General features: G+C 39.1%; 1 protein-coding gene across 11 annotated transcripts in view; it reads right to left on the bottom strand.

The window, feature by feature from the left end:
• Nucleotides 1-13,702: 13,702 nt before the first annotated feature.
• The window catches only part of KANSL3 (KAT8 regulatory NSL complex subunit 3), a 37,605-nt gene continuing 25,163 nt past the window's right edge, over nucleotides 13,703-26,144 (bottom strand). For 6 of the 11 annotated variants that reach the window (XM_072633810.1, XM_072633815.1, XM_072633816.1 and 3 more), the window contains 8 exons: nucleotides 25,905-25,982; nucleotides 24,003-24,194; nucleotides 22,851-22,935; nucleotides 22,204-22,358; nucleotides 19,687-19,796; nucleotides 19,155-19,377; nucleotides 18,701-18,834; nucleotides 13,703-16,416 (listed from right to left, as the gene is read on the bottom strand). In XM_072633810.1, coding sequence (XP_072489911.1) covers nucleotides 16,396-16,416; nucleotides 18,701-18,834; nucleotides 19,155-19,377; nucleotides 19,687-19,796; nucleotides 22,204-22,358; nucleotides 22,851-22,935; nucleotides 24,003-24,194; nucleotides 25,905-25,982 — 998 coding nt within the window. In that variant the 3' untranslated portion in view covers nucleotides 13,703-16,395. The remainder of the gene's footprint in view (nucleotides 16,417-18,700; nucleotides 18,835-19,154; nucleotides 19,378-19,686; nucleotides 19,797-22,203; nucleotides 22,359-22,850; nucleotides 22,936-24,002; nucleotides 24,195-25,904; nucleotides 25,983-26,144) is intronic. The other 5 variants (XM_072633813.1, XM_072633819.1, XM_072633818.1 and 2 more) reach the window with 1 other exon arrangement.

The following is a 26,144-nucleotide window of genomic DNA, read 5'->3' as shown; positions in this document are numbered from 1 at the left end:
ATGGATGAAGACCTCACTACTTACTGCCTAAATAACTCTGACCAAGACATTTAATACTGTATTTGGCAGAATGCTGAACTTGCAGTGTGGCAGATGAGTTCAAATCTAGCCCTAGACATTTACTAGCCATGTGAACCTGGACAGTTAGGTATAGAAATTATATTACCCATCAGGGAAGTAGGAGGAAAAAAGGATAAGAGAAAGATGAGGGGTGAAAAGGAGGATAGATTGATGGAGGCAATGGTCAGAAACAAAACAAACTTTTGAGGAGAGACAGGGTAAAAAGAGAAAGAAAAAATCTATTATGCCTTAGCTGAAATTAAAAAGACAGGGGTAGCAATCATGATCTCAGACAAAGCAAAAACAAAAATAGACCTAATTAAGAGATAATTGGGAAACTACATTTTGCTAATAGGTACTAGGACAATGAAATAAAATCAACATAAAGATATATATATATATGCGTATATATATATATATATGTATATATATATATCTTTATATTTTATGTGGTATACACACACACATATACATACCAAATGACCAACATCTAAATTATTAAAGGAAAAGTTGAATGAGTTTTAGGAGGAGATTGTAAAACTATACTAGTAGGGGACTTCAGTTTCCCCACCTCAGAACTACATAAATCTAACCACAAAATAAATAAAAAGAAGTTAAAGAGATGAATAGAATGTTAGAAAAGTTAGATGTGACAGACTTCTAGAGAAAAGTAAATGAGGCAGCCCAGCACAGAGGCAGAGGGAGAGGAGCGCAGCCCAGCATGGGTTGTGCCGCAGAAAGGACAGGACTGGAAATGGCTTCAAGGTGTCACATCACTGGTAGCAGCTGTGGGTCCCAGATTCCTCAATTCAAAAATGCCAAAGACAGCTTCAGGGGCAGTGAGAGGGCTCTTTCACTTGGGTGAGAAGGGAGCACAGTGGCATAGCCCCGGCCCCAGGCAGTAGCAGCTTCCATTGTTGAAGTCCTGGCCTGGAGCCCCTGGGGGGACTGAGCAGTTGATCTGGATCTCAGCCCTGATGGACTGCCCAAGGTTGGGGAGGAGTGCTGATGTGGTGGAGCTGGTGGGGGCTCTGGAGAAGGAATCCTGCTCACAGACCAGAGCACAGGTCAGGAGAGGAATAAACTCCTCTCCCTTGATTGGACCACCTTGGAGGAACTGAGAACTTACAGGTCCCCAGAGTATACCCTCCTCTTGACAAAGAACTCAAAAGTCAAGTAACTGGCTGGGAAAATGTCCCCAAAAAAAGGGAAAAAGAATAAGACAATAGAAGGTTATTTTCTTGGTGAACAGGTATTTTCTTCCATCCTTTCAGATGAGGAGGAATAATTTAGGTCTTCATAGGAAGACCTAAAAGTCAAGGGTTCTGCATTCAAAACCCCCAAAACAAATATTCAATGGTTTCAGGCCATGAAAGAGCTCAAAAAGGATTTTGAAAATCAAGTAAGAGAGGTGGAGAAAAAATTGGGAAGAGAAATGAAAGAGATGCAAGAAAATCATGAAAAGCAAGTCAACAGCTTGCTAAAGGAGACCCAAAAAAATGCAGAAGAAATTAACACCTGTAAAAATAGACTAACTCAATTGGGAAAAGAGGCCCAAAAAGCCAATGAAGAGAAGAATGTTTTAAAGAGCAGAATTAGCCAAATGGAAAAGAAGGCTCAAAAGCTCACTGAAGAAAATAGTTCTTTAAAAATTAGAATGGTACAGATGGAAGCTAAAGACTTTATGAGAAACCAAGAAATTACAAAACAAAAGCAAAAGAATGAAAAAATAGAAGACAATGTGAAATATCTTATTGGGAAAACAACTGACCTGGAAAATAGATCCAGGAGAGACAATTTAAAAATTATGGGACTACCTGAAAACCATGATCAAAAAAAGGGCTTAGACATCATCTTTCATGAAATCATCAAGGAAAACTGCCCTGATATTCAGGAACCAGAGGGTAAAATAATATTGAAAGAATTCACCAATCACCTCCTGAAAGAGATCTGAAAAGAAAAACTCCTAGGAATATCATAGTCAAATTCCAGAGTTCCCAGGTCAAGGAGAAAATATTGCAAGCAGCCAGAAAGAAACATGTCAAGTATTGTGGAAATACAATAAGGATAACACAAGATCTGGCAGCTTCTACATTAAGGGATTGAAGGGCTTGGAATATGATATTCCAGAAGTCAAAGGAACTAGGATTAAAACCAAGAATCACCCACCCAGCAAAACTGAGTATACTACTTCAAGGGGGAAAAAATGATCATTCAATGAAACAGAGGACTTTCAAGCATTCTTGATGAAAATACCAGAACTGAATAGAAAATTTGACTTTCAAACACAAGAATCAAGAGAAGCATGAAAAGGTAAACAGGAAAGAGAAATCATAAGGGACTGAACTGAACTGTTTACATTCCTACATGGAAAGATAATATTTGTAACTCTTGAAACTTTTCTCAGTATTTGGGTAGTTGGAGGGATTATACACACACACACACACACACACACACACACATACATATACATATACATATACATATACATATACATATATATATATGTATGTATGTATAGATAGATAGATAGAGGCCACAAGGTGAGTTGAATAAGAAGGGACAATATCTAAATAAATAAAATTAAGGGGTGAGAGAAGAATATATTAGGAGGATAAAAGGGCAAATGGAACAGAGCAAAATTATCTCTCATAAAAAAAGCAAGAAAAAGCTTTTTCAGTGGAGGGGAAAAGGGGAAGGTGAGATGGAAAAAGTGAAGCTTACTCTCATCACATTTGGCTTAAGGAGGGAATAACATGAATAAGTGGGGTGCAGGGGGGATGATAGAAGGGAAGGCAAATGAGAGGAGGGGGTAATTAGAAGTAAACACTTTTCGGGAGGGATAAGGTCAAAAGAGAGAATAGAATAAATGGGGGGGGCAGGTATAGGATGGAGGGAAATATAGGTAGTCTTTCACAACATGAGTATTATGAAGTCTTTAGCAAAACTAGACATATATAGCCTATATTGAATTGCTTGCTTTCTCAGTGGGGATGGGTGGGAAGGGAGGGAGAGATGTTGGAACTCAAAATTTTAAGAACAAATGTTGAGAACTGTTTTTGCATGTAACTGGGAAATAAGAAATACAGGTAATAGGATATAAAAATCTATCTTGCCCTACAAGAAAAAGGAGAAGATGGGGATAAGGGAAGGGAGGGTAGGTGATAGAAGGTGATAGAAGGGAGGGTAGATTGGGGAAGGAGGTAATCAGAATGCATGGCATTTTGGGGTGGGGGAAGGGAGAGATGGGGAGTAAATTTGGAACTCAAAATTTTATGGAAATGAATGTTGAAAACTAAAAATAAATAAATAAAGTGGGGGGGGAAAAGAAAAGTGAATGGAATAGAAAGGAGCATACCTTTTTCCCAGTTGTATATGGCACCTTCATAAAAATTAACTACATTTTAGGACATAACAACCTCATAAACCAATGCAGAAAAGCAGAAATATTAAATGCATACCCCACAATGCAACAAAAATTACATTCAGTAAAAGATTGTGGAAGTGTTTATTAAAAGTTAATTGGAAACTAAATAATCTAATCCTAAAGAAAGAGTGAGCCAAAGTACAAATCATAGAAACAATAAATAATTTAATTAAAAAGAATGACAACAAAGAGACTATAGAAAGTGTGTGGGATGCAACCAATGTAATATTCAGAAGAAAAGAGCAGGCCCGCTAAGTAATTAGAAAAAAAATTTTAAACCCCCCCAATTAAACATCACAATTTTGGAGGAAATCCCCAAAATCAAAGGGGAGAGTAATAAAATTGAAAGTTAAAAAAATTGAACTAATAAATAAAACTAGAAGTTTGTTTTATGGGGGAAAATAAAATAGATAAACCTTTGGTTAATTTGATTTAAAAAAAAGTCCAAATTACAAGTATCAAAAATGGTAAGAGTGAATACACCACCAATGAAGATGAAATTAAAGCAAATAATTATTTGCAGCTATTTTCCTAATTATATGCCAATAAAACTGAAAGTCTAAATGGATGTGAAAGTGGAAATGGATGGTGAAATGGATGAATATTTACAAAAACATAAATTACCCAGATTAACAGAAGAGGAAATATAATATTTAAATAACCCTGTCTTAGAAAAAGAAATTGAACAAGCCATAAATAAGTTCCCCCCCCCCAAAAAAAATCTCTAGGATCAGATGTATTTGCACATTAAGGTCACCAAACATTTAAGAAATAAATAATTCCAATGTCACATAAAATCATTGAAAAAAGTAGGCAAAGAAGGAGTCCCACCAAGTGTTTCTTATGACACAAATATAGTCTTGATATCTAAATCAGGGAAAGAAAAGAGTAGGACAATTTAACCTAATGAATATTGATGCAAAAAGGAAGGAAAGTATTAGCAATATATCACAAGTATTATACACTATGACAAGGTGGGATTTATACCAGGAATGTAGGGCTAGTTCAGTATTAGGAAAACTATAAGCATAACTGGCCATGTCAATAACAAAAGCAACAAAAATAATACAATTAAAACAACAGACAGAGAAAAGTCTTTTGACAAAAATATAACCACCATTCCTATTAAAGGCACTAAAAAACATAGTAATAAAAGATTTTTCTTGTTAACTATTTTATTTCTTTTACTTAATTTTTTTAAATTTTTCTTTTAAATTTTCATATTTTATTTTTCCAATTACATATAAAAAACTATTTTAACTCTTTTTTATAATTTTGAGTTTCAAATTCTCTCCCATCCTCTCTCTCTTCCCCCCTTATTAGTAGACAAGCAATTTGATAGAGGTTATACATGTGTAGTCATGCCAAACATATTTCCATAAAGAAATAAAGAAAACACAAGCCAAAAAAAAAGAAAGTATGCTTCAATCTGCATTCAGATTAAATCAGTTATTTTTCTGGAGGTGGATAGCATTTTCATCATATGTCTTTCAGAATTGTCTTGGATAATTGTATCGATTAGAGGAGCTAAGACTTTCACAATTGATCATCATTACAATATTGCAGTAACTATGTATAATGGTCTCCTGGTTCTGCTCACTTCACTTTGCATCAGTTCATGTAAGTCTCTTCCAAGTTTTCCTGAAAGCATCCTGTTCATCTTTTCTTATATCACAATGGTATTCCATCACAATCATATACCATAATTTTTTTAGTCATTCCCCAATTGAGGGGCATCCATTCAATTTCTAATTCTTTGTCACCACAAAAAGAGCTGTTATAAATATTTCTGAATATATAGTTCCTTCCCACCCACCTTTTTTAAAAAATCTCTTTGGGATACAGACTTAGTAGTAGTATTACAGGGTCAAAGGGCATTCACAGCTTTATAGCTCTTTGAACAGAGTTACAAATTGTTCTCTAGAATGGTTGAAGCAGTTAACAACTCCACCAACAATGCATTAGTGTTCAAATTTTCCCACATCCCCTCTAACATTTTTCATTTTCAGAAGGAGCTTTTCTTTAAAAGGTAAGTAGTTTCTACCTAAAGCCTAAGTCTTATTTGCAATAAGGATAAACTAAAAGAATTCTCAATAAGATCTAGGTTAAAGATGTCCAATATCACCACTATTATTCAATATTGCATTAGAGATGCTAGCTATAGCAGTAAGACAAGAAAGAAATTGAAGAAATAGGAATAGGCAATGAGGAAACAAAACTATTGCTTTTTGCAGATAATCTGAAGTTACACTTAACAGAACCCTAAAGACTCAACTAAAAAACTAACTGAAACAATTAACAACCTTCCCAAAGTTGCAGGATATAAAATAAACCCATATAAATCATCGGCATTTCTATATATTACCAATAAAACTCAGCAGGAAAAGACAAAAGGAAAATTCCATTTAAAAATAACTGCAGACAATATAAAATACCTGCCAAGAAAAAATCCAGGATCTATATGAACATGATTATAAAACACTTTTCACATGAATAAAGACAGATCTAAACAACTGGAGAAATATTAATTACTGCTGAGTAGATCAAACCAAGATGATAAAAATGACAATTCTGCTAAAATTTATTTATTTATTAGTACCATACCAATCAATTACCAAAGAATTATTTTATAGAATTTAAAAAATAGCAAAATTCATCTGGAAGATGAAAAAAATGTGAAAGAAAGTAGCCTAGCAGTAACAGATTTCAAACTAAATTCCAAAGCAGTAATCATTAAAACAATCTAAAATAAGAGTGGTATATCAGTGGAATAGATTAGGTACACAACAATAGTAAAGGACTATAGTAATCTGGTGTTTAATAAACCCAACAATCCAAACTTTTGGGACAAAAACGCACCATTGGACAAAAATTGCTGAGAAAACTAGAAAGGAGTTTAGCAGAAACAAGGCATAAACCAATATCTCACACCATATACCAAGATAAGGTCAAAATGGATACATGATTTAGAAATAGAGTAAGATCATAAGCAAATTAAGGGAGAATGATAAATTTTACCTGTCAGATCTATGGATAAAGGAGAAAAGATCATGGTAAATAAAATGGATAATTTTTATTACTTGAAATTTAAAACCATTTGCTCAAACAAAACCTATATAGTCAAAATTAGAAGGAAAGCAGGAAACTAATAGGAAATTTTTACACCAAGTTTCTCTGACAAAGACCTTATTTTTCAAATATTTAGGGAACTGAGCCAAAATTCTATAAGAGTCATTGTCCAATTGATAAATGGTCAAAGGATGTGAAGTTTTCAGAAAGGAAAATCAAACTTCTCAAAAATCACATTAAAAATACTCTTAAATTACTACTTTTTAGAGAAATGCACATTAAAATTACTCTGAGGTGCCATCTCACATCTATCAGATTGGCTAACATGACAAAAAAGGAAAAAGATAAATGATGGCAGGGCTGTGGAAAAACAGGGACACTAATACCCTGTTAGTGGAGTTGTGAACTGCTCCAGTAGTTCTCAAGAACAATTTGGAACTATGCCCAAGGGGTTATAAAACTCCATACCCTTTGACCCAGCAATACCACCAGTAGGTCTATATCCCAAAGAGATAAAAGGAAAAGGACCTATATGTCCAAAAATATAAGCAGCTCTTTTTGTGGTGATAAGGAATTAGAAATTGAGTGGATGCTCATCAATTGGGGAATGGCAGAACAAGTTGTGGTATATGATTGTGATGGAATACTGTTGTGCTATAAGAAATGATGAGCAGGATGCTTTCAGAAAAACCTCAAAAGACATTTGAACTGAGGCAAAGTAAAATGAGCAGAACCAGAATATTATACACAGTAACTGCAATACTATAACTATGTAACATGACAAAACAGGAAGATGATATGTGTTGGAGAAGATGTGAGAGAGTTCGAACATTAATTCATTGTTGGTGGAGCTGTGAGCTGATCCAACCATTCTGGAGAGCAATTTGGAACTATGCTCAAAGGGCTACAAAAATGTGCATACCTTTTGACACAGCAATATTGCTTCTGGGATTCTATTCCAAAGAAATCATAGAAATGAGAAAGGGTCCCACATGTACAAAAATATTTATAGCAGCTTTCTGTGGTGGTCAAAAATGGGAAATCAAGGGGATACCCATCAATTGGGGAATGGCTGAACAAGTTGTGTTATATGAATGTAATGGAATATTATTATGCTATGAGAAACGATGAACAGGAAAGCCTGGAAAGACTTATATGAACTGATGCTGAGTGAAAGGAGCAGAACCAGAACTTTGTACACAGCAACAACCACAGTGTGTGAGGAATTTTTCTGGTAGACATTGAAATACATGGACTTTAAAAATTTCCAGTGAACTCGAGGCAAAATGCCTTCCACATCCAGAGAAAGAACTATGGAATTGGATCACAGATAGAAACAGATCATTTTATTTTGCATTTTGTTTTGTTTTGTTTTATGGTTTCTCCCATTCATTTTAATTCTTCTGTGCAACATGCATTTAATAGGAATTTATGTGTAGAACCTATATAAGATTGTACACGGACTCAGGGAGGGAGTGAGCAGGAAGGGGGGAATGACAGGGAGGGAGTGGGAAAAAAAATCTAAGATATATGGAAGTGATTGTCGAACACTGAAAACAAATAAAATAATTCAATTTAAAAATGCTATAACGATGATCAATTGCAAAAGACTTAGCTACTCTAATCAATACAATGATCTAAGAAAATTCTGAAAAATGATGAAAAATGCTATCCATTTCCAGAGAATGAACTAATGAACTCTGAATGCAGATCAAAAAATACTTTTTTCACTTTATTTTTCTTATGTTTTTTTTTGTAACCTAAAATGAAAATGTTTTTAATTATTTCACATGTATTATTGATATCATATTGTTTGCCTTCTCAATAGGTGAGAGAGGGACTGGGAAGAGGAAATTTGGAATTTAAAATGATTATTAAAAATGAAGGTTTTTTTTTTTTTAACAACACACTTTGAACATGGAAACTCTACATGAGTTAAAATGACAATGATTTGTTTACTTTTTCAGGAAGAGTCTGCGATTGACCCTTCCATTTTTAGAGGCAACTTGCTTTTGTGTTCTAGTTTTAATTATATAAGGAATGTTAATTTTTATACAATTTAATTCATCCAGGATCTCATGCTTAATGCTAATAGCTCAGTGAAATTCTTTGCACCCTCTGACCTTTTTTGCAACTATGCTGCCAACATTGGGAAAAAATAGGACTCACATAGAACTCTGAGGACCATTTTGTATTTTTCTTTCATAACTTTTCATGGCTAAGGTGTAACCATCTTACTAGTCACAAGCTTCCATATATATTTTTAGGTTGTATGTTAAATAGCAGACAGAATTTTTTAATTTTTATTTATTTTCAATTAAGTAGTATTTATTTTCCATCCCCACCTCCCACAGTCTTTGGGGGTGAGGGGGAGAAATCCCTATCAAAAAATATGCAGTCAAGTAAAGTAAATTCCTACATTATCCATGTGAAAATATATATCTCATCCTGCATCACAAGTTCCTTACCTCTTTGTCAGGAAGCGAATAGCATATTTTACCATTTGTCTCCTGAAATCATGACTGGTCATCGCAGTGATTATTTGCCTGGAACCCAATCGTGACTTCTTATCCTTTCATTTTAAACCCCACTTCTATAATCACTCTGTGATTAATTTACTTAATAATAATCCTTCTCTTAAATCTATCCTCCCTCTTATTGCACCCCTCTAATTTCCCACTTACTCTATTTCTCTGCTGATTGAAATGTATTTCTGCACCCACAAGTGCATGTGTATTCTTCTCTCCTTTGATCAGGTTAGATGAGTGAGATTCAAGTGTTTCCTGCTTCTCCCACCCTTCCCTTCCCTGTAGGGATTTTTACTTGTACACCCCAATTATGTAAGATAATTTTCCCCATGTTCCCTCTGCCTTTTGCTCCCCTAGTGTATTCCTCTTCCTACCTTGACTATTCGGCTACAGCCTAAGGTCTTCAACCATTCTTCTCCCTGGACCTAGGTGCAGGTTCTCATCTCAATCTGCACAGGATCTGTGATCCAGCACTAGGTAATGAGTGACAGAGCTTCCAATCAGCACCTCTTCCTGCCTCCTGCACAAAGGCAGGACCTTCTGTACCAGATAAATACTCCTCTGGTCCTTGTGTACAACTGCAATCAGGACTCTGTTCAATCCCATCTGGAAGACTGTGTGGCTATTCCTAAATAAATCCTATTCCAACGTCCACAGATTTCTGTCACCCTAGGCTGAAAGGGGCAGTTTTGAAAAAATTGTGCACTGTTAATTTTTTTCTTGTTTTCCCCATCAGGACTTATTCTGGTGCGTTTTCTAAATCTTTGTAGGATTGTAGGGGAGAGCTTTACTGTATTACGTGTTACTCCACCACGTAGCTAGGACCTTAATCAAAGCCTGTCCAACAGAATAAAATGATTGTGCCCTTGTTTTCTTAGCTTTTTTTTCTTCCACTTAAAGACAAAAACAGCTGGGAGACAGGAAGGAGGTACAGTCACACCAACAGGCTGAAGTCTGGCACTCATCTCTGCAGCAGCTTTGGAGGAAAAGGTGGGCACTGAAGAAAAGCACTATAGTGAGAAGATCCCCAAGATGGTACTTGTGTGGCAGTATGTGACAGTGAAAGACTACAAAGGGAGGCACAGAAACAGTGGTCACCATGAAAAAGTAAACTCTCTCAGAAAAGCATATTACCCCAGATGATGTAGGAGCCCTGGGACAAAACCCCTTTTCATTTTGTGAACTCATTATTCTGCAATCAACTCTGAATGAAACCCAAGTCTTCTCAGTACCACCTGCCCCTGGGATCCCTCCCTCCCTTTAATTGAAGAAAGTGGAGAGGTTGGATATCAGGGAGCTCCTCCCACACTCTGTTTGAGGCCACCCAGGGCATTCATTTCATCACTTTCCACCAGGCTGCTCTCCTGGTGATTTCATGATCTTCAGAAACTCATCACTCTGTAAGATAAAATAAACTCTGAAACTCATACCTCCTCAGATAATTTCCTACCAGCATGTACCCTCTTTCTACCCCTGCCCTGCCCCACAACCACACACTTGCTCCTCTTTTTCAACTTCTCTTTATGTGTTGTCTTCACCCACTAGATTGTGAACTCCTTGAAAGCAGGGACTATCTTGTTTTTCTTTGGATCCTCATTGCCTAACACAGTGGTTACCATAGTAGGCACTTAATATCTTTATTGACTGATTCTGTGCTAGTCACAGTTCTGGTCTTATAGTTTTAGGACTTAGGGATTAGAAAAAAAATGAAAAATGGTATAGTTCCTGCCCACGAGAAACTTAAGTCTAATAAGGAAGATATGACACTAAGTTGATCAAAAAGTTAAAATGGCTGGAAGGCTGGAGTGAGAAAGTATGCCTGAGCAAGAACCAGCTTAGTCCAATGATAAAACCTGGTAGCTCAGGGGAAACTCTGAAAACTACTCTCCTAGGCTAGACCTTCCTGGTCTAGCCTAGGATTTCAAAAAATGGGCTTGTTTCACACAGCTTTAATCTAAACTATGGAGTTTACTGATAACTTACAATTACATGCACAAGGAAATATGAACGTGTCTCGCCACTACCCAAGTCCCTGGGATCCTAAGAAATAAAACAGCCTACATAATTATCTTTGGAAAACAGATCTTCTGAGAACTGCAGGCTGATTCTGAGTAGCCCATGATAGTTATGGACAACACCAATTTATATCCAAGATGACAAAGGGAATTAGATCCTTTTACAAATTCATCAAGCCCAGATTACTTGAGTCCCAACTATCATGAGGCTACTAAGGATAAATACGATTGGTAAACTCTCAACAAATGATCTCAATTTTTTCAGTAAAATATTATGCCAAGTTCTCAGGTGAGGGGAAGGAGTGGAAGAGAGAGCTATGGGAGGTTTGAAGAGAGAGGAAAAAAATTTGGAAAATCATCTGTGGTGAGGATAATGGATTGATTAGAAAACAAATGTTACTTATGGAGCAGGCATTCTGAAGGGCACAGCGAAAAGGGTGGATAGCTTCACAGTGGGACATGACAGGGGTTGCATTGAGGGTGATGGGCATAAGGGACTAGGTAATGGGGGACAGAATGAAGTTTGAACAATAACAACTGTAAGTTAGAATCACTAGAGTGTATGACAGCACGTGAGTTTGATAATAATTGAGGAATGAGCTCAGGTAGATTATCAACAAGCCCAAGGATTAGGTTTCAAGTTGGTGTCCTCTCAGGTCATGGTGAGATGGAATTGTTTCCCTCCTTCCAAAGCAGGTTCCACAAACCTGGCTGCCCAATACTTACCTACCCTTCAAGACCCAACTCAAAAGGTCCTTCCTTCACATGGGCTTCTCAGAACCCAATTGGAAGTGGTCTCTCAGTCCTGTGAACCAACATAGCATGTGGCTTCTCTTATTGCCCTTTAACATTCTGTCTTGTAGTAAAAGAATTTGGAATGAAATTCCCTCCCACTAAGAAAGCTTTCCAAAAACAAGGGCTTGAATTACAAATCTCCTTGTAAGCTCATGCCAGAATGTATATGAATGGCTAGATGTTTCACAAGGGCAGGGACTTCATCCTATTCACCTCTGCATTCTCCACCACCCCTTGCACAGCGCCTTGTACATAGCAAGCTCAGCAAGATATTTCCTAAACGAGTATGATAAATAGCATAAGAAAATCCCTCATCTATAAGGTTTCTGAAGCAGTGGGGTAATAGATGGAAGATCACTAAAATACAAACAATTATCTTTTCAATAAGACATTAAAAACAATAATGTAAAGGACTGAATACAAGAGCAGGAAAATCACATATTAATTCATAATCATGCTACTGGGAACCTGTGATTAAACAAAATAATAACATTTAGAGTCCTGTAGGCTTCTTAAAATTTAATCGGATTGTCGAAACATCTACTACTATGGAAGTTTTGAAAGAAGTGGAACTGAGGAGTAAAAAAAAGGTGTATCAAATAATTCTGATGCATGAAGGCCTGAAGAAAAAAAGGCAAACAGGCAGATGAGAGTGAAGGAGGAGGAGAGGGACTTTGGGTTAGCTGGAGGACTCTGAAGGTTGAAGGGTACCAAAGCACATCTATTTCCATTTTGTATCCCGCTCCGCCCCTTCCCAAATTCTCTCCTTCCCGCTTTCCCAGAGAATCAAGGCTTTTGCCAAATCTGAGAGTCTTCATCTTCACTCAAGGAAAATTAAAGGTATCATTGGGGTAAGATGGAAGAGCTCCTTCATGAAATTTAGTTCAAAAGCCTGCAAGTACAACTTTGAAGGAAAAATGTGAGAAATTAGTCCTATCTAGATACGTACTGTTTAAAAGCACAGATAAAAGCAATGCTTAGCCCACCTCAGATTCTTAGATTGAATTCACCTTATTCATCCTCACTACCACTCCCTCCTCCAAATAAAGGCCTAGGGAACAGGTATGGTATCTTCACCAGGAGGTAGCTCAGCAGCTGATACTCTGTCTAGTTTAAGAATTAATATTCTGAAAGAGTTAGTCTTAAATTCAAGTTCCATCATTTGGCATTTCTACAACTTGGAGCAGGTCTGACGACATGTCTCTTGCTCATCCATAAAGTCTGAATATTCCCCAAAATCCCATTAGCCTCCTCACTCTGATTCCTCTTAAGAATATTTAACTCATTTCTACAGTAACACAAAAGCACCCTCTGCTGTTGAACAAGACAATGGTCTCAGGAAATTACTATACTGTATTACCAAGAGCTTTATGAATAATAGTAATACAGAGCTGGAAAAAAAAAACTTTAGTAGTACTGGAGACGGAAAGTGCTACTAGACAACAGTCATTCTGAAAGGTCTGGAAGGTTTACCACACTGTAAGTTCAAAAGGGGTCAACAGGGAGCAATGGCAATAAAAAGAGTTAATGTTTTCTTTGGCCATACTGAAGTATCTAGAATACCTATACTCTTCCCTGGTCAAAGCACAACCAGCATATTGTAGTGTACTGTACACAATTATGGGCATAATACATTTTAACTACAAAGATGGAAAAACTAGAGATGGAAAATTTTGGTATAGAAGGCCTCTAAGGTTTCTTCTCAATCAGATTCTGTGATCATATTTTGGTGAAAGGGAATAATACCTACCTGGCCTAAACTACAGGGTTTCTATAAGGATAAAAATGAAATAATTTCAAAAACTAAGTTAGCAGCACGCCACAGTTTATTGTTAATAGAACATAAGAACTGCCACATTAGGTCAGCCCCATTTCCCAGCCAGGGTACATACTCTTCTCAATGTTGAGGGAGGACCTCCACAGCACTTATTTTCTTTAATGACACAACAGACCTATCTTCCATGCATTTACCTAAGCTATTCGAGGACCACTCATAGACAGTAACAAATTCCTTAAGCTTAACTCTGCGTTGTGCTAAAGGTCACTTGCTTTTAATCACTCCATTCCAGCTTTAAAAGGACTCTACTCTTCTGACAATTCTGGAGTACAAATTCACATTCACCCTTCACAATTTTATAGACTTCAACTGCCATATTTTTAACTTTGCTCTCCAAACTGGAGAGCACTAATTTTTATATCACATCTATAATACTCTTCTCTAGTTTTGTCATGTGTTTCTCAAGCTATGGCAACAAGAAACACAGAAGATAACTGTCCATATACAGTCAAATCAGTTTTGCACAGGTGCTGAATGATGTTTTGTTTTCTATATTGTCCAGGCTGGTGCTCATCATTTGATTAAACTTTTCAGCTGCAGTAGTACCCTGAGCTAACTATATCAGGGAATATGCTTCAACAACTTGCAGATCTTTCCTGGGTCATGAAAGGAATGGATAGTTAGCTTAGAAAGCAATTCTAGATAGTCTGGACCACTGTCACCTAAATCTCCTGCTTTATACTTGTCTCCATGGAGGATTTCTGCCTGCTTCCATCAAATGCTCCTACAGTTTGCCTTCTGCTAGTTCAGCATTTCAGTGCTACCAGGAGTTTAGCGTATCACCTGCACACCTGAAGAGCTCTGTGAGCCAGAGTGTTAACAAAACTTCAGTAAAACTACAGGTCCCGTTTGCTACCCAGCAACTTGAGAGAGAATAGACCCTCTGCATGTGCCATGCCACTGAGAGCTGTTCTGGAGGGCTCCTTTCTAAAGGAAAAGCAAAGCCCTAATGCAGTGGAGTTGACCATGCTCTGTCTAACAGTCACAGAGGCACCATCCTCTACCTGGCAGACTATACCAATGGATGTAAATTTCCCCACCACTGCTGCCTGCAGCCACTAAATAACTAGGTCAGCTGCTTGACTAAGGCATCAAAAGACTGGTTCCCTCCCCTTCCTGGGTTCCCTTCAATCTGTTAGGGAGGTTGGAAAGGAAGAGGAGATAACACATCAAACCTAAATCTCTTTCCAGGGTCAAGTATTTAGGAAGAAGGTAGTCTCCATTTACAACCTGAAACTTCTCCAGACACCTTTCTCCTTATTGAGCTGGGCCTGACAGTCATCACTTGTCTACTTAACTATCTCCAGCGCTAATAATCTCCAACTTCCAGATAAGAAAAAAAAAGCAACCACCCAGAAAATGAGAGGAAGGAATGGCATTCATGACTCCCACACACTTCGTGAGGTGTTTAGAATTTGTCATGTTGGGCTAAACTCCTCAGCACCCAGGTAGCAGAGATTAATTTGCTTTCTCTCCTCCTTTTGTTAAACATGGGTAACAATCCCTATTCTGATTCATTTGACCTAATAATTCCTAAGGCTTAATAGTCTGTCTCCCACAACTCACAACACAAACACCAATGCTTGAGTAAAAGTTGAATGGGATGCAAAGCCAAAGAACAAATCATATTAGGTAACTTGCCTACTACTGCTCCCTTAGGCTGTTCCATTATTTACTTTTTCCTCTGAAATCCCTCCTGACTTGTTAGCCTTCTACCTATTGGAAGTGTCCAATGTACAGTTAAATGAAATAGGCCTTGGGTGGCACTACCCTCACCTCACAGGTGCAGCTGCTTACTCAGCAGATAGATGGGTTGAATCAGAAGGGTCTTCTGATGTCAACTGAGTCCTCATCACCTTCATTATGACAGGTTTAAAAATGAGTCTTCAGGTGTCTAGGGATCCTGGTTTGACTTCTAGATCAGAGAGCTGTGTTGGGTTTATTGCCCTATATTCTAAGGTACCACAAAGAAAAACATGCCTTCAAGACCATATGTAGGGTCAGGAGGCTAGGCTTTCTCTCCTCTAATTCTTACACACACAGTCTCCTCCCAATCTTGCCACAGAGGGCAACAAAGCCCTTCAAAGAGAAATAGCTTTATTAAATAACCTCAAAAATGCAACATTTGCACTCATGTTCAGTCATGGCTGATAGGGAGGGCTGACTACCAGTCTGGCTGTCACCTGATTGGCTTGGCTGGTATCTACCTCTTCATGGAAGCCACTGCTTCTTACTGATGTCAATCTTTTGTTTGTTTTGACCTTGGTAACCCTACTAAAGGGAAAGAACTCTTTTCCTCTCGGAGAATCAGAGTTTCTAAGCCCATGTGGTAATAATACCTATAAAGTGTGCAAGCCCCATTGGTATAGCTATCTGTTGCATTAAAGGGGAATGGGGGGGAGGGGAGGAGAGAAAGAAGAGGAGAAGGGAGTATCCTGGAGGCCAAAACCTGCAGATCCCAGAGGATGGTATTGCATTTACTGAAGAGTGGCTCTATAAGATTTAGATGCCTATCCTTGATGATTGAGCAGGCAAACAAGGATGACAGTCTCAAAGGAAGTCTTCAAGAAGGCAGGCAACATCACAAAGCAGTCTGTGTGCCTGCAGGCTTGTTGGAAGGCAGCCATCACAGACCATGAGAGTGGAAATGTCACACAGGGATCTTCAAGGAGCTGGTGGCAATCGCTATAGGAGGAAGAAAGAAAGCAGAGAGTCAAGACTTAGTCAACTGAAATAAATGAGCCTTTGTTCTAGATCAGGAAAGAAAAGTAAGGGTAAGGTGGAAGATTCAGGAGTTAAAGGTAGCAGTTATATACTCTCATTTTTGGAGGCAGTATAAAAATCTAGTCCAGTCAGAGTCCTACAACAAGACCCTTCCTAAAACCCACATCCTACTTGAGGCAAAGTTTTTCCCATTTCCCTCAATGACTGAAACTAACTACTCAATACAGAAGAAAGTTACCACATGCAAGATCCCAGTTACACATGGCTGCAAGCAGCAAAGTTCATAAGTATTCACAAGTCACCAGGAATTAAAATTCTTAGAAAACAAGCCCACAATGGTCTGATACAAAGATCAAGGGTACCAACAGAACCTACATCCTTTTCTTCACTCACAGGTCTTACTAATCCTTAGCATCTCCTCCCTACAACATTTTGTGAAGTTCAGGATATGTGACAGAAAGAGCTCTGCTGCAAAGCCAGCCGGGGGATTAGGTTCAGTTCAGTTTTTCTGTGCAAGAGTGAAGCTGGGTCATCAGTAAGCTAACCCACCAAAGCATCAGAAAAGCTCCCTGAAAACAAGGGACTCAAGCTGGCATGGCATGTAATTATGGCACAGTTCTGCTAACTTAAGCTTCCTCTGATTTAGTTCTCAGATAGGCTCTACTTAGTCTCTGATTTGATAAAAAACAGCCCAACTCACAGAATGAATATAGTTTCCCAAGAATCATCTGCCCTTAGGACAGCTCTTTCTTGGTGATTCAATGGTCTCTCAAACTTTTTTTTTAAGCTAACACATATATAGTGCTTACTATGTGCCAAGCATTGTGCTAAGTGCTTCACAATTATCTCATTTGATCCTGACAATAACCCTAGGAAGGTAGGTGTGCTATTATTATCCTCATTTTACAAAAAAAGAAACTGAAGCAAAGAAAGAGGTTAACTAGGTTAACTAAAGTGGTTTACTAGGGTCACAGAGCTAGTTAAGTGCCTGAGGCCAGATATGAATTTAGCTCTTGACTCCAGGATCACTCAATTTACAAAAACAATTAATCTCTTCCCCTAAAACCATTCCTCTCCTTCTGACTTCAATTTTGACAATGGTACCCATTCACCTATGTTCAACTCTTCTCCTTTTCTGGCTCAACATCCATATGACATGCACAACCCAAGGCTCTATCCTGGGCCCTCTTCTCTTGTCTCTTCCTCCTGATCCTATTGTCAGTTCCCATGGTTTCAATTATCATCATTATGCAGGACTCCCAGATCTATATATCCAGATCTAGTTTCTACTGAGTTCTAGTCACATATCATGAACTGTTATTGTTTATTGCATATTTCTAAATGGATAGCCCACAGATATCTCAAACTCTACATGTCCACAACAATCCCTCCCTATATCAGTTCATTAACATTTCCCAGAATGGCCTCTCATTGACGGTCTTAGGGTGAAGAGTGCTGCTTTTCTACCATAACTGATGCCAGGTAGGAATCATTATGCCAACTTCTCCTCCAAAAGAGGAATTTCAGAAGAGTGATGCCTATGAAAAGCTTCTAAAGTCATCTGACAATCACCAACTACTTGCAGCACACACTAAGCTTATTTAATAATCAAACCAGGCACAGTACACAATAATGGACAGTGTCCATATTAGCCATGCTCCCAGCAAGTGTGTTCAAGACTAAAGTAAAATCTAGTCTTTCCTGGTGCCACCAACTGATAGCCTTCCTGAACTCCATCCTGTAATCTGGAAAATTTCACATCAAAAGTTCACAGTAGTGATCAGATCAAATAAAGAAGGACATGATCCTCAGAAGAAGCAAGAAACAAGAAGCAATGAAACTGTAGTAAATACAGAAGAAACTAAAGAATGAAGTTCACAGAAAGTTGGGAAATAGAATACCATGTGTGAAGAACAACAAGAAGGCCAATTAGGGTTTGTGAAGGGGTGTAATATGCAGTAAGTCAGGAAAAGGTAGTTAACTTAAAAGGTTGTTAACTTGAGGCATTTATATTTTTCCCTAAGTGTTCCAATAATGCTCCAAAAAGGAGCATTATTGACTAAATCTGTTGTAAACTCCTGACCTGCAATGCTACTGAAAAAAGGAAGAATATTTTCAGCAATGTCTTCTTCTATAGATGCTGAGTGATGGATTAGATAGATGGCTAGAGTATCCCACAAGCATTATTAGGTAGGTCTATGCCCTCCACCTACATGGGACCTCCTTTATCACCAACAAGACTCACCTGTGGGGTAGAAGGCAGAGCCTGAGAGGTGGACTCCTCTAGGGAGGCAGCTCCTGTACCCATTGGGCTCAGTGTGGTGACACGGCTGGGTTGGCCTCGTAGAGTTACTGTAATGGTGGTTGGGGCCTTCAAGCCTATGGAAAAAAAGGATCCAAGTTATTATTAAATCTACTATATTTAACGGGCTCTTCCCAACACTTCCCATCACTTTTTCCAATCAGTTTCCTTCTACCCACCTATCCAACTCAATTGTGCCTACTACTCAAAGTTCAGAAAGCAACAGTAAACAGCCTGTGGTCTCATGACCTCTTTAGAAGATGAACCAAAAGAAGGAACCTTAGAGATCATCTAGCCCAAGCTCCCATTCAATGCAAAAATCCTCTGACATGAGCAGGCAGGCTACAGAGCTGGGATTGCTCAATCTCCCATTCCCACAAGTCCTCCTGAGACTCACCTGCTGCTTGATTAGAAATCTGAGCCAGGCCAGGAAGGCTACTGGCCAATTTGGCAAGGCCTCCATTGGTCAGCAGTTGGTGGATGGCTGTAGGCTTCCCACCAGGAGTGGCACCCAAGGAGGAGAGGGTGGTGGCCACAGGAATGGTCCGAACAATGGTGCCAGTGCCTGTAGTGATGGCACCCAGGCTCTGCATAGGAGTAGGCAACTTCACACTGGTGGTCTGTGGGCATATAAACCCAGGTATTAAAAAGCAACGTCATTTCATAACATTCTTTGACTTTTCAAGAACCACAGAGGGTTGAGGGGATGGACAAAGGCAAGCCCTAATAAACTGATAGTTTCACAGTCCCAGGATTGTGGGAGCAAATAAAATAATAATTGTAAAGTGCTTGGCACATAGTAAGTACTACATAAATGTTTATTATTGTTATTACTATTATTGACTCCAATCCCAACTTGCCTGTGACAATCACTTCCCTAATCAGCCCATCCCAGTATGACGGGGGCCTCTGGACTGCTGACCACTTACCTGTGTGGCTGGCCCTGGGGAAGCACTAGCTGAGAGGGTAGGAGTTTTGCTGCTGATATCCTGCAGGCTGAAGCTGAGACCCTGAAGGAGGCTGCTGGCAGATGTAGACCCTGGGAGGAAAGGACCACCTCTGATACAACGGTTTAGCCACTCTTACTTTAGCCCATAGAAGGCTTCCCACCTTTAATCATCAACTAACATGCCAATCATTGTTTGCTGGTTTGAACCCTTACTTAGGATTAGTATTTAACTATCTTCCTACTTTTCTCTGAAGACTCATATGGTAACATGACTTGCACTTGACTTTGTTTTGAGTGAGAGAGGGCTGTGCAGGTCAACAGCCTCACTTCTCCTCCAGGGTCATGTGAATCCAGTGACCAGATATTCATCAGGATGACTGGAGATGACCCAGGATCAGGCAATTGGGGTTAAGTGACTTGCCCAAAGTCACACAGCTAATGAACATCAAGTGTCTGATGTGAGATTTGAACTCAGGTCCTCCTGACTCCTGCACTGGTGCCCTATTGACTGCACCACCTAGCTGCTCCAACCTCATATGGTACATGGCAAAAAAAAGTTGGGGTTCTGTATTATTATACTCACTCTAAACTCTCCCAACTAATCTATTTTATGAGACAGGACTTTTAAATTCATAAAGGCTCTCCCTAGCCTGATTCATACCCTTGCCAACAGACTTTCTGCTACCAACCTCAGCTTGAAAGAGGGAAAAAGCTCTAACGGCCACAGCGATGTCTCAAGGTCACAACCACTGGTGGGGAACCTGCAGCCTCGAGGCTACATGTAGCCCTCTACATCCTCAAGTGCAGCCCTTTGAATCCAAACTTCACAGAATAAGTTCTCTTAATAAAAGGATGTGTTCTATAAAACTTGGACTCAGTCAAAAGGTCACATGTGGCCTCGAGGCTACAGGTTCCCCACCTTGCACAACCATGCCTAGTATAGACAAATGGATCTTCTTTAAGGAGGAAGGAAGAAAATATTTGGTCTTCCTAGTACCCAGTATTTTATTGGGTCATGTCTCTGATACCGTTCCTTAAGTCTAAAATGTTTCTTAGAAGGGAATGGACTCAGATAAAGGTCTCATATCTCAAATGTTATACATAAAGAGCTCTGTCAAATTTATAAGAATGAGTCGCTCCCCAATTGATAAATGGTCAAAGAATGTGAAGAGGCAGTTTTTCAATGAAGAAATCAATATGAAAAAATGCTCTAAATCACTATCGCTTAGAGAAATGCAAATCAAAACAACTTTGAGATATTATCTTACGACTATCAGATTGATAGAATGATAGAAATGATTAAGATATTATCTTACAACTATCAGACTGGCTAAAATGATAGAAGGGGAAAGCAACAAATGTTGGAGGATGTGGAAAAACTGGGACACTAATTCACTCTTGGTGGAATTGTGACCTAATCCAACCATTCTGGAGAGCAATCTGAAATTGTGCCCAACAAGTTATACAATTGTATATACCCTTTGACCCAGGAATACCTCTTCTCAGATCTGTTTCCCAAGGTGATTAGGGAAAAGAAAAAGAACTTATATGTTATAAAATATTTATAGCAGCTCTCTTTGTGGTGGCAAAGAACTGGAAATTGAAGCGATGCCCATCAACTGGGGAATGACTAAACAAGTTGTGGTATATAATTGCAATGGAATACTACTGTGCTTTAAGAAATGATGATCTGGTTGAATTTAGAAAAACACAGAGTTGCATGAAATAATGAAGAGTGAAATAAGCAGAACCAAGAGAACGTTGTACAAAGTAACAGCAATACTGTTTTAAGAACAACTTTAAATGACAATCATTTTTAAGTACTATACTCAAATCAACTACAAAGATGCTACCTATATCCAGAGAAAGAACTGATATAGAGATGTATAGCATGGTTTTATATATACGTGTGTGTGTGTATCCATGTATAAGTATACACACACACACACACACATATTTGTGTCTAATGGTAGCCTTCTCTAAAACACAGTAGGGAGAGAGAGAAAATAAAGCACACAGCAGAGAACAAAAGGAAACTCAGAAGCACAGAAAAGCAGGGTAGCTTTGAAAATGATGTGTAGTATTTATCACATGGTTGTTTTTTTAAAAGTAAACAATATGACATGAAAATTCATAGTTCTGTATTGAATCCTCTCTTTATGCTATGCTGTGTACACAGAAATGTTCAGGGTTTTGTTTTTTTTAAGTTTCTTCTTTTTAGGTTCAAAATGAATAAAATTTTTTAAAAAATGGAATGGAACCTGCAGCCCCCAAAATTCCACCAACAGCACAATTATAGACTGGGATTACCCAGAGTAAAAAATAAGGCTGGGTAAACTCCCTTGTCATGAATGAAGCTTTGGCAAATTCCTAATGACAGCATCATGCAAACCTATAAGTTAGGCCAAAAAAGATCCTTCCCACACAAAACCACCACCATCCCCTCCACCCAACAGCAAACAAAAAGCACAGGAAAACAAGGTGGGACACAAAGTACCTGGGAGTGTGCTGCCAGGGGAGGCTGCCACACAGTGACCACCACTGGCCACCAAGCGGCTCTGCAGAGTGTGGAAGGCACTAGGAGCAGTACTGTTGGGAATAATGGAGGAAGAAGCTGGGCTCGCTGACACTGCTTCAGAAGCTGCACTTGATCTGGAGAGACAGGAAAAGAGTTCAAAAACTGCCCCCAATTTCAGCAGGGCAGACTTACAGGGATAATGAAGAATAAAGGGGTCAAGTGAGGCACAAGGAAGATAAGCAGAGATATAACTCTGGCCTCCTGACTCTCAACTTTTCATAATTCCTTATATCCTATATATTCCACAATATCCTAAACCAAATTCTACCAATAGGGCATGAAGCCAAGTACAGAAATCAGTAAGGTATAAGGGAGACTTCTATATCTCCCTCTGAGGGCCAGGCCATTAGAACAAGGATATGAGTAACGATAATAAAATTAGGATCTTCAAACAAAACGTGCCTCCACTTTTTATGGATTGAAATGTAAAATGGCCTACCCTACAGGGAAATGTCTCATGAAAGCAATCTAAAACAAACGAGTGACAAACGCCATAATTTATGTGATCTATCAGGAAGAGATCAAAAGAAATGACATTAAAAGAAAACAAAGTTAGACAGACTCACTTGGCTGTGGTGAGCAACCCCGTTAGCTCCTTGGCACCTACGGCAGCTTGCCCCCGAGTCACAGTAACAGGCTTTCCTCCTGAAACTGCACAACAACAGCTTCTCAGCACACTGACTTGATCATGCGTACTTCTGCCTATACCTCTCGAAATCACAGAGCCCTGGGAAAATGTAAGGAACCTGGACTGATCTCACTATTCCCACCCTAAATTGAGATATGGTTTATTGATAAAGAGCTCTAGACTAGGAGTCAGAAGACCTAGTTTCAAGTCCCAATTCCACCCTTTACTAACTATATGACCATGGGTAAATTCAATTCAAAGAGCAATGATTAAGCACCTACCCTATGCCAGACACTAGTAGGCACTGGGGATAAAAAAAATCAAAAATGAAAAATCCCTGCCCTCAACGAACTTAGACTCTTAAAGGAAGCAACAAGTACATACAAAATATGCACAAAGTAAATACAAAGCAGTTTGGGGTGTGGGGGTGTGGAAAGAGGACACTAACAACTGGGGGGGGTGAGGAAACAGTTTCATACAGGCGATGACTTGAGCCATGTCTTGAAGCAAACAAAAAATTTTAAGAAGCAGAAAGTGAACATTCTGAGCATGGGAGAGAGCCTGAGCAAAGGTGAAGAAAAAGGAAATGGCATTTCACATATGGGAATGGCAAACAAGAAAATTTAACTGGTACACAGAGTGGGTGAGGGGGAAGTAAAGCCTAGAAAGATAGGTTGGACCCAGATTTTGAAGGGCTTTAAATACCAAATAAAGTTACTATTTTATCTTAGAGGCAAAAGGCAGTCATTGAAGCTTCTTGAGCAGGGGAGCAACATAGTGAAATTTGTGCTTCAGGAATATTAATTTAGCAGTTAGCAAATTTCCTTCTCTGGGCTTTAGTTTCCTTAATAGTAAAATGAGGGAGTGAAACTAAATTTTCTCTAAAAAGTTCAATTTTCTCTAAAAGTCCATTCTGACTCCAAACTCAAATCAATGGACATCCCCTAGTTTCTTCAGCACATACTCCAACATCTGCTTCTACTATAAGATTTTTGTAAGATGGAATAAAGACTAGACCCCAAAGCAGGAGCCACTCTGTGCTCTCTGTGAGTGTTCAATTAGTGCAATAACTGCTTCCCTAGACACTTGCCCTCTGTGGTTCCTCCTTGAGATGGGAGAGTTGGTCCACTAGCTCCATCCCCATGAGAGACAATGGTCACTTTGATTTTGGCTCGCTTGGAAGCTTTGCTGCCTGGAGGGGGACTAGGAGGATGCTGACGCTTCAGCTGGCCCCGAAGGTCTTCTTTATCAGCTTCCTCGGCTTGATCTGATGAGATGGGAACTGAAAGGCGAGGAAGATCAGTTTGAGGTCTCCTCTAACCCAGAAAGGCCCAACAGGCATTGCCTCAAAGAGGTGCACGAACATGTACAACACACATATACATTACTCAAATGTCCAAAAGGCCTTGCACTCAAGATGCTTACTACAGTCAACTCTGCCTTCAGATCTCAGATTTTTATCTCAGAGTAGCACCCTGATCCTAGAACCCCATGCTACACCTCTGTCCTGTCCTGAATGATGTGACTACATCCCTACTCATCCCTAATTCAACCCTGAAGGTCCAGAAAGAAAAAGAAAGAAGTAATTTCTCCCTACCACCGCTGGATCCAGCAATCGCAGAATATTAGAGTGATAGGGAGACTCTCTAATAGGTACAGATAGCATTTCCCAGCCTCTGTAACAGTTCCATCCTTCTCCGATTCTAATGGTCCCTCAAATCACAAATCTAGAGTTCCCTTGGGGATATTAAACATTGGAGAAAGTGCAACAAAGCAGAGATATGAACAGGACCAGCGGAAGGCTGGCAATATATATGAGGATCACACAGCATATGGTCACTAGCCCTGCCCAACAAGAGAAGGCTATCCTCCTCAAAAAGTTAAATTTCCACATAAACACTGAGTTTTGTCCAGTCCTCTAAAATTGTGAGGTTTCTTTTGTCAAACGTAGGAGACCTAAAGGAATTCCACTGTTGAAAAAACAGCTCTCTTCTGTCCTCAGGCTGGAGAAGTTTCAATGTATTCCAAAGCTAGTGTTCCAAAGGGATCAGAGCTAACAGCACACTGTGCAACCTTCTTCAGAGATTGCTTCTCTCTAGCATACAAACCAGCCTCTCTTCACTGATTGGTGAATAGATCCAAATCAAACAACTACAAGGATGGCCAAGCCTGATTTATCCTCCTTTCACCAAAGTTCCCTTCACATAGGTCTCTACAGACTGACTCATCCCTCTACGTTTACTACCAACTTCTCAGGAGACTGTCCCACCCCATCCCTTCCCAATTCAAGCACACTATCAGCTGCTCCTATAAGGGGTGCTTGGAATCACAACCATTTCCTTCTGATCACCACCACAGCACAATCAGATCTAAAAGAATCATTCAAGATCTGGATGCATTAGCTCAAATGGGAAGGAGTGGAGGAGAGACAGGGAAAATTTGGGGTTTTTTTTTTAAATCTCTGAAAGCCTGCAAATGGTTTGCTTCCTTTAGTGGCCATGATGGGAACAGGAAAGCGGAAACAAAACGAAAAGTACAGAAACAAAAGCTTTTCCATGTATGCAAAGGCTTGCAGACAAAAAAGGGTCATGCAGATAAAGTAAGAAAATGAGAACACAAAGGTAAGAAAATGAGAACACAAAGGGAAAAAGGAAATTGAGAATAAAAAGCAACAGAAGGAGAATGAACAAGAAAAAATAAAAGAGATGCAACATGACAATGGCAAAGGCAAGAGGGTTCCACAGAGACAAATCTAAGGTACTGAGATACTGAGAGAGAAATAGGATGATGGAGAGAGGGGCACAAAGATAGGACTAAGAGGGGACCCACAACAAAAGGCAAGTGAGAGGAAAGGCTAGAACAAAACTTCAATCAATTTCAACTTTAATATTAAGCACAAAACAAGGAATCATGCTAGATTGTATGTGAAAGGCAAGATGAACAGCAGATGCAGAAAAAGCAAAAGATAGGCAAGCAAGAGAAAGATACTCACCAAAGAGACAGGAGGAGGTGCCGGGAGGAAGAGTTTTCCTCACCAGCATGTTTTGTTTCAGAAAAGCAGCAAACTGCGCTGGAATGAATCAGAAAGAATTACAGAATCATAGCCGGCCAAGGAAGACAGGAAGGGGAAGGAGCCAGGAAGGGGCCTAAAGTTGTCTCCTCTTTACCTCTTGCTGACTGAAACCACCACTAATGGAGTTCTAAGGTTACTGATCTCACTTATGTGACCAAC

Source organism: Notamacropus eugenii, chromosome 1 (genome assembly GCF_028372415.1).
Source record: "Notamacropus eugenii isolate mMacEug1 chromosome 1, mMacEug1.pri_v2, whole genome shotgun sequence".
In the NCBI taxonomy this organism is placed as follows: domain Eukaryota; kingdom Metazoa; phylum Chordata; class Mammalia; order Diprotodontia; family Macropodidae; genus Notamacropus; species Notamacropus eugenii.
Note: the sequence above shows the minus strand (reverse complement) of the source record. Positions and strands in the feature narration are given on the sequence as shown.